This window comes from Phalaenopsis equestris, unplaced genomic scaffold (genome assembly GCF_001263595.1).
Source record: "Phalaenopsis equestris unplaced genomic scaffold, ASM126359v1 Scaffold000002, whole genome shotgun sequence".
In the NCBI taxonomy this organism is placed as follows: domain Eukaryota; kingdom Viridiplantae; phylum Streptophyta; class Magnoliopsida; order Asparagales; family Orchidaceae; genus Phalaenopsis; species Phalaenopsis equestris.
The window spans coordinates 55,695,533-55,705,027 of NW_018164444.1; the positions used below are offsets into that span (position 1 = coordinate 55,695,533).

The 9,495-nt window shown below is 33.0% G+C and overlaps 1 protein-coding gene across 1 annotated transcript; it reads left to right on the forward strand.

Moving 5' to 3' along the window:
* The first annotated feature begins 983 nt into the window (after positions 1–983).
* On the forward strand, positions 984–9,432 carry LOC110023843 (CDPK-related kinase 7-like). Its single transcript, XM_020723458.1, has 11 exons — positions 984–1,898; positions 2,895–3,025; positions 3,528–3,569; positions 3,684–3,792; positions 4,800–4,878; positions 4,959–5,255; positions 5,996–6,108; positions 7,182–7,289; positions 7,800–7,862; positions 7,943–8,110; positions 9,015–9,432. Exons 1-11 carry the CDS (start codon positions 1,413–1,415, stop codon positions 9,156–9,158), a joined length of 1,740 nt encoding a protein of 579 aa, XP_020579117.1. The 5' UTR covers positions 984–1,412; the 3' UTR covers positions 9,159–9,432.
* The last annotated feature ends 63 nt before the right edge of the window (positions 9,433–9,495 follow it).

The following is a 9,495-nucleotide window of genomic DNA, read 5'->3' on the forward strand; positions in this document are numbered from 1 at the left end:
GTAACATGCATTCTTATGAGTGCTAGAAAATTAATGATGATAGAGTAACGAGTTATTATTTTAGCGTTTAATGAGAATTTAACACACAATTAGATGAAATAACATAACCAATAGGGATATCACAAATTTTTATGCCAAAAACGCAGAAAGAAAAAAAAATCACAGGTCCTTATCTCATTGAAATATTCCAGAACGAGTTAGTGATTACAAGTATAACCCCCTTGTCCCATGAGCAAGAAATGATTACCATTTTTCTTAAGTTACAACCTTGTGGCACAGAAGAACATGCTGCCCCGAGGTAGAGAGTGGTCGTAGCTAGGAGTGACACGTGGAGCTTCAGTGCACCGTCTTCAAGGTTGATATGGCGTTATGGATGTTTCACCGCTTCATAGGCTAGTTCGTGTTTCCGTGACTTTAGTTGTTACTTTGTGCAATGCAAGGAACTGACGACTGCCCATGAATGGTGGCCAACGGTGTTCTGCGATTGCAGTAACATGAGATCTTATGAAGGTTGAAACCTTAGAATTATAAACACCATTTTTAATGAACTCTAAGAAAAAAAAATTACAGTGTGTAAGGAGAGGTACTCCCACTTAATGTCATAAGAAAACAGACTATATAGGTATAAAACCTCATTAATAATTCGTCTAATCTAATGCGTTTAATGAAGATTAGGTGGTCCACAACCAACAACCATCAAAGTTATGCAGCCGAAGTAATTAATTAGTCAGCAATTCACATGTGTTTCTGAAGAAGTGCAATGAATTCTTCACTGTCCCATTAGTTTTAATGCAACTAAATACTTAATAAAATAAACTCAAATCCTAAAAAAAAAAAAACATTTTTTTGTCAATTCAATGAGAAGAAGTCAACCAGAATAGAAGCAAACTCTTGTCAAAAAATAAAATTTCTTAAAATAATTTTAATGTTATTTTCACAATTAAGATTACAGGCTGTGAGGATGGTAGCATCAGCATTGATGATCTCCTTCCATCTCGCAATTTTGTAAAAAGTTTGGGTTTTTCCTCTCTAATTACAAAGAACTGATGCCTTCTTAAACAATCCTGAAAGAAATACATCAAAAAAGGCAAAGAGAAGGCTAAAGTTGCCTCCTTTTTCCTATTCCCTTTTTTTTTTATTCACTCCTTAACCCCTCTCCTTCCTCCTCCTCCTTGATTCTGATTCTCTTCATCTTCTCCATTCTCTTTCAGAAGTTCCTCTCAAGATCTTTGCTTTCTTCTCTTGCTCGTCTCTTAATCGCACAAAAATGCTTTTTTTACTTGATTTTCAAATTTCTCTGCTTATTGTTCAGTTGCTGTTCAGGATTTAAGCTTTCAATCATGAAACCTTGAAAAAAAATCCGTGATTTCTCCTTACTCCGATCTGCAAATCCAAGCTCAGCTCCGTTTTCTATGGGTCTGTGCCTCTGCAAACCAGACACAAAACAACAAAGCCGAGCAGAAAGCCCCACAGCTCCTAAATATGAGGAACCAGATCCACCAAATCCATCTACCCCAAAGCCCTCCAAGTTCCCTTTCTACAGCCCCAGTCCTCTATGGGGTTCTTACAAAGGCTCGCCGGCGAACTCCAGTGTGAGCTCAACGCCGCTGAGGTTATTGAAGAGACCCTTTCCTCCACCATCGCCGGCGAAGCACATTAAGGCCCTGCTGGCTCGCCGGCAAGCTCCGGCGAAACCTAACCAGAGCTCGATTCCTGAAGGGAGCGAGGTGGAATTAGGGCTTGATAAGAACTTTGGATTCGCGAAGCAGTTTGTGGTGAAGTTTGAGCTTGGAGAAGAGGTGGGGAGAGGTCATTTTGGGTTTACTTGTTTGGGGAAGGTGAAGAAAGGGGAGATGAAGGGGGAGGAGGTAGCCGTTAAGGTCATCCCAAAGGCCAAGGTTTGAATTTTTTTCTTTCATTTTTTTTTTTTTGATGAATTTTGTTTGAGGTGGATCTGTGATTGATTCAATTGGGAATTTCTTGAATCTAACTGAGGGAAACATGAAATGATTTGAATTGTTATGCGAGAAATTCTATTGGTTTTGCTGGAAAAATTTTATTTTTTAAAATTTTGAATCAATGCCATAACCAGGAGGATTTTTGGTCCTAATTTTTTTTCTTTTTCCATTTGTGTGTTTCAAGTTTATTTTTGGGTCTTATTGTGTTGAAGATGATATCTGCAATTCAGAATTTTATGATTAATGCAAATGATTGAAAAGAAATTTGTTGCTCTTGAGTTTTCTTTGTGCATGGAGTAGGGTTGATTCTTGTTTCATAAGCACTTTTAGAGAGAAAGGGAGGGAGGGAGGGAGGGAGGGAGAGATTATCATCTTAGTATTAAGAAATAGTGGTATTTATATAAATACCACACAATTCTTATGTATTTACATATCTAACAACTAAACATTTATACTTTCATGTACACATTCAAAATGCCACCACCTCTGTCTCTTTAAAAGTGAATGCATAGGTTTTTGGCACCAAGGGGCATAAGTGTAAATAATCAAAGTTCGGGTGTTAAGAAAAATTAGCTTTACACCTTAATTCTCTTAAATTTTTTTTTTTTTTTTTGGAAAAGAAAATTAAATAGGGGGGTTCACATACATACCACGGAGGATTCACATACATACCACACAATTCTCATGTATTTACATATCTACCAGCTAAGCTTCACTTTTTACATATAAGACCCCCTTACCTATGCATGAAAATATGTATTTCGCTTTTTAAAAGTTAAAATAGTCATATTTTTTATGTGACATGAAAGATTCAAGCAGTATAAATGGAAAAAAAATTAAAATTTAGGTGCGAGATTTGTAAAACATATGAATTGGGTGGTATGTACATAAACTTTTTAATTGCATATTGCATACTTTTTTTATTTTGCTTTGCAGATGACAACAGCTATTGCCATTGAAGATGTGAGAAGAGAAGTGAGAATCTTGAGTTCTCTCACCGGACATAAAAATCTAGTGCAATTCTATGATGCTTATGAGGATGAAGATAATGTTTATGTAGTAATGGAGTAAGTTCTATTCTATTTCTTTTTAATTGCATGCAGACCACCCGAAACATTGATTTTTACAAATTAACCATGATTTTTGATGTTTGGGTGAGATTTTGAAAAATGGATAGAAGAGATTAGTTGATTTGTAAATAGCAAGTTTCGGATGGTCTGTATGTAATTGCTCGTATAAAAAAAGAAAAAATTCCAGCTATTATAGATATTATATTAGCTTTTTATAATGCTCTTGTATCCATATGGTGATTAGATTACATAAAATTTTATTTATTTTATGAGCTTTTTGGCACTTTAATATTATAATCACCCAATGCCTCTTTCCTTACTTAAACAAAGGAGATAAACTTTCAAGTAATATTTTAGTATTGTGGTACTTACAATTGAGATTTTGCGTCTTACAAAACTAGATTTTGTGAAATTTTAGGATTATTGATGTTGTCCTATAGTTTTCTTAAAATTTGCTTGTTTTTGGAGAACCTATCGTAATTTTTCGTTAATTCTTCAGGTTGTGCAGAGGCGGCGAATTGTTAGATAGAATTCTTTCGAGGTGTGGTTAACTATGCACGTACTTATATAGAAGTAAATTTTAATTTTATTTGTTTGAGCTTAATGTTGATGATGATGTTCTTGTTATGAATTGGTATTTTGTGTTTGATGTTAGGGGAGGTAAATACTCAGAAGATGATGCTAAGGTTGTTCTAATCCAAATTCTAAATGTCGTTGCCTTCTGTCATCTTCAGGGCGTCGTGCATCGAGATCTCAAGCCGGAGGTATAGCTCGTTTTCTCAATGAATGAATGATTGAAGGGGCATTTACATACATAGCACACAATTCTTTTGTATTTACATTTCTCACATCTAAACTTTTATTTTTACGCACATACAATGCTCAAGTCTTTAATATCACATCAAAAATAGCAACGTTAGCACTTTTTAAGTGTGAAATACACATTCATAAATTTAAAGCACCAAACTTTGTAAATATGTAAATATGTAAGAATTGTGTGCTATGTATGTAAATTTCTCATGATTGAAATGATCATCTAAATCTTTTAGATGTGTCGATGTAAGTCGTAGACTTTTTTGAGATATAATCCCTCAACTCATCAATATCATCAATTGTTATATATTTACATATCTTACACCTACTTTTTTACATTTATACCGCTCAAAGCTTTTATATCACATAATAAATACCACAATCTTAACTTCTATAAAGTGAAATACATTTTTTTCAAACATAGATAAGACGGTATGTACGTAACAATCAAACTTTAGATGTTAGATAAGTAAATACATAAGAATTCAGTGTTTTGTGTGTAAATTTTCCTAAATTTATTTTCGCGATATTAAAGCATGAAAGGAACACCTAAGAAGTTTAAAATACTCTTATTGGAGATCTTTCTATACCAACTCTAGTCCAAAGAAATTACGAAGTTGACCGAATGACCAAAACGACTTTTATTTGATAAGTTGTTATACTAAATTGAATACATGAATTTTTTTTGGATTAAATGTATGTTTTCTAAATGCTTACATACTGACACCTGAAACATGCTATTTACAAATCAGCCACTCTTTCATCCATTTATCAAATTCTCAATAGTTTGATCGTGGCATGCACAATAACATCAGTTCGGTAGTTTAAAAAAAATCTCTTTGGGGTTTAGTTTGTAAATAACAATGTTTTGGGCAATTTGTATGTAATATCCCCTTTTTTATTGTTTACTCTATTCTCAACTTACTCTATTCTCAATCTCTTTTTGTTTCTTCTTTAGAACTTTCTCTTTACTTCAAAAGATGAGAATGCAACCTTGAAAGCCATAGATTTTGGTTTGTCAGACTTTATTAAACCAGGTTAGACTTGTAAATTTAGAATTTATTTAACTTTTATCATTTTTTATAATAATTTTTTTTTGAACTATACTGTCATGCAGATGAAAGATTAAATGATATCGTGGGAAGTGCGTATTATGTCGCCCCTGAAGTTCTTCATAGATCATATGGCACCGAAGCGGATATGTGGAGTATAGGCGTAATTTCGTATATTCTTCTATGCGGAAGTCGACCGTTTTGGGCTCGAACCGAGTCCGGCATATTTCGAGCGGTGTTGAAGGCCGAACCGAGCTTCGACGAAGCTCCGTGGCCGTCATTGTCTTTTGAAGCCAAAGATTTTGTGAAGAGGTTATTGAATAAGGATTTCCGTAAAAGAATGACGGCCGTTCAGGCGCTGAGTAAGTTCCAAATTTATTTTCAGGGCATTTACGTATGTACCAACCAATTCTTATGCATTGAAATATCGAACACTTAAACTTTATTTATTACATTTATACAACCCAAATCTTTCATCTTTCATGTGGCATGAACAATAACTCCATTTTGACTTTTAAAATGTTGAATACACCTTTTTATGCATAAGGAAGGCAGTACTCGTGTAAAATTGAAGTTTAGGTGGTCTAATTTGAATTAATTTGATTTTACTTGTGCCAAGATTGATGGAGGAAAGTTTTTTTTATGTGGATTTTGGATTTCTAAGGCTCAATCTTAATAGTAAGGGATTATTCGATACATACCACTTGAAACTTCGATATTTTCAAATTAACCGCCCAGGTGATATTTATGAACTACCCAACTTATGTATTTACATTTGTCATGATCAAACCATTGAGACTTTGATTAAAAGTGAAAAGTATGGGTCGGGCTTTTACCGTGAATGTTGATATTTGCGTGAGAATTTGAAAAATGGATGAAAAATGATAGTTGATTTGCAAATAGAAAGTTTCGGGCGGTTTGTATGTAAATACCAACTTAAATTAATGGCATTAACTTAAAAGTCTAAAACCAACATATCCATATTTTAGATATATGGATATGTTGGTCTAACATATTCAAATATGGTAAATATGTAAAATATTTATTTTGTTCATTATTTTCTAAATGAATTTGTCAGTAATTAAAGTAATTATGGCAACAGGTCACCCTTGGATTCAACAGTTTGAAGTGGTTAAATGCCCATTGGACATGTTGGTTTTTAAGCTTGCAAAAGCTTATGTTTATTCATCTCCTTTGAGGAAATCAGCACTAAGGGTTAGTTTTAATCTTTACAAGTACTTATTTCACTTTTATTTTACATTTTACATTTATACCTCCTGATATAAAACATTGTAAATTCCTTTACTTTTAATGATGTTTTGCTATTATTTGATTTTTTTTAAAACATTGTCATTTTTTCAGATGCCTTCAGTTTATGAGATGTAATTATTGAAATGTTTCAGAGGTTATGTGTCAATTTCCTTAGTTCTAAAAAGTAATAGTTTAGATGTGGGGTTTACATACATGTCACATAGCTTTTATTTATTTTTACATATACAACCAAACATTATATATATAGCACTTACATATCTAACATCACATCAAAATTATTATTATTATTTTTACTGTAAAATGCACCTTTTTGTTGATATGCTTTGGGGACTTTTGCATACATGCTGCAAATATAGCATCAGGACTCCACATGTAAAGTTACGTGCGAAGTACAATGAAATTACGCTACGTAGAACAAAAATCTGTCTGGTAACACAAGGAAATATTCCTCCCGTGTTATTCAGGTGTTATTGTGTGTTATTCAAGTATTATTGATGTGTTATTGTGTTATTATAACACTAAGAATATTCCCAGAACACAGTAACACCTGAATAACATACAATAACACCTTAATAACACGGAGCAACATGAGGGGAATATTCCCTTGTTACCGGGTCGATCACCTACACGGCGTAATTTCATTGGACTCCACACGTGAATCTATGTGCAAAGTCCTGATGTAACATTTATTTCCTTGCATTTACCTATCTAACACATAAACATTACTTTTTTACATTTATACCATTTAAGTCTTTCATGTCACTTCCAAAATACCACAATTTTAACTTTAAAAAAGCAAAATACAACATCTTTTCATGCATGGAAATGCTGACATGTATGTAAAAATTGAATTTTAGTTGTTAGATATGTAAATATATAAGAATTATATGGTATGCATGATTCTACACCACTTCCTATCCATCCACATAACTTTTTTTTTTATTTTTTCTGCAATTTATTGGATTTATATATTGTTTACTGAAATTTTACTGAATGATATTCTGTCAATTTGACAGGCGCTGGCAAAGACTTTGACAGTGTCACAGCTTTCTTATCTGCGTGAACAATTTGCTCTGCTTGAGCCCAACAAGAGTGGATTCATCTCCTTCCAAAACTTCAAAATGGTAATTCTCTTCTTAGGGAAATTTGCATATATACCATACAATTCTTATATATTTCCATATCTAACCCCTAAACTGTGGTTTTTGATTTATAACACTTTGGTTTCATGAACATATGCATGAAAATGTGTATTTTACTTCTAAAAAGTTAGTTAAAATGGTATTTTTTTTAGTTTGATTTTAATGATTTTAGTGTTGTGTATGTAAATATGAAAATTTATATGTTAGATATGTAAATACATCAAAATGTGTACTTTATAAACTTTGGTGTCATAAACATTGGCATGAAAATGTGTATTTTACATCTAAAAAGTTAGTAAAAATGGTTTTTTTTTGTAATGTGATTTTAAAGATTTTAGTGGCATGTATGTAAATATGAAAATTTAGATGTTAGATATGTAAATACATAAGAATTGTGTATCATATGTGTAAATGCCCTTCATTTCAGTTATTCTTATATTATAAACATATTTGCATTGTGATATATAATATAAATCAAAGCAACATACACAGGCTTTGCTGAAGACCTCAACTGAAGCTATGAGGGATTCGAAAGTTCTTGATTTTGTTAATATGGTATGATTCAAATATTGATTTTATATCTTAGACCCACCCCAAATTGTTAATTATTGACCTCAAATTATTTATGAATGTAGGTAAGTTCCATTCAATATAAGAAATTAGACTTTGAGGAGTTCGTTGCGGCCTCGACCAGTGTTCATCAACTCGAAGCATTGGACTGTTGGGAGCAACATGCTCGTCGCGGATACGAACTGTTCGAGAAGGACGGAAATAGGCTTATAATGATCGAGGAACTCGCTTCGGTGAGCTACTTTTGTTTATATCGGTTTTTACATACCAACCAATCAAAACACTAGAAATAATATTTTAACCAGCCAAACTTTAAATATAACATTTTAACCACTCTTTAAATTACAATCTCATAATCACCCTTTTTCACTTTTAAAAACGCAGTGTGATGGTATTTGAGTGGTATGCATGTAAATATGAATTTTTAGGTGTCAGATATGTAAATACATAAGAATTATGTGGTATTTATATAAGTGTCCCAACAAACAAACCTAAAAAGTTCATGAATCATCTTGATCATTATGCCCTAGCAAACAAATCTAATAATTCCATAAATTATCTTGATCATTTACTCTCTCTACAATGTTACAATGGATGATTTACATATATACCACTCAATTCCTATCTATTTACATATCTAACATCTATACGTTAATTTTTTACATAAATGCCACCTTACCCGTACATGAAAACTCGTCTCACTCTTTTTAAAACTGAAAATAGTGATATTTTTTTATATGATATAAAAGATTTCCGCGATAAAAATGTATTTACACAATTCTTCTGTATTTACACAATTCTTCTGTATTTACACATTTAACACCGAAAGTTTGAATTTGATATTTACACTTATAACACATTGGTGTTATAAACCTAATAAACCTATGCATGATATTTACATATCTACCGCCCAAAATTTGATATGTACACTTACAATACTTCGGTGTCATAAACCTATGAATGCGGTAAAGGTGGTATTTTTATATGATTTGAGCGTCGACATGCAAGCATAAATGTTTACGTGTTAGATAGATATGTAAGTACATAAGAATCATGCATGCGGTATGCATGTAAATGCCCGAACAAACATTTATTTACATTTCTGCACTCCGTGCTCGTTTCTTCTTCCTTCAACAGGAGCTCGGGCTCGGACCCTCGGTACCGGTCCACGTTGTTCTTCAAGACTGGATAAGGCATTCTGATGGAAAGCTCAGCTTCCTCGGCTTTGTTAAGCTCCTTCATGGCGTCTCGTCTCGGTCCATTCCCAAGCTGACCAACTGATCCGGATACCTTCCATCAGACATTGTTGAAGATTGAGAACCAGTAGAAAGCAAATTATTGAAGGAATGTACAGAAGAGAGAGAGAGAGAATAGAGTTATAGAGAGAGAAGAAATTTGAAAGAGTTCATTGAAGGCATTTTTATATGAGAATTTAGAGGGATATTGTTGTTATTAGGACATATTTATAAAAGAAATGGGGGGAAAATGAAGTTTGATTGAAGAGTTGTTTGTAAATTGGTGTTTGTTTAAATTTCAGTTTTCTTCAGGTTCAGGTGAAGCAAACTGTTCTCTCTCTCTCTCTCTCTCTCTCTCTCTCTCTCTCTCTCTCTCTCTCTCT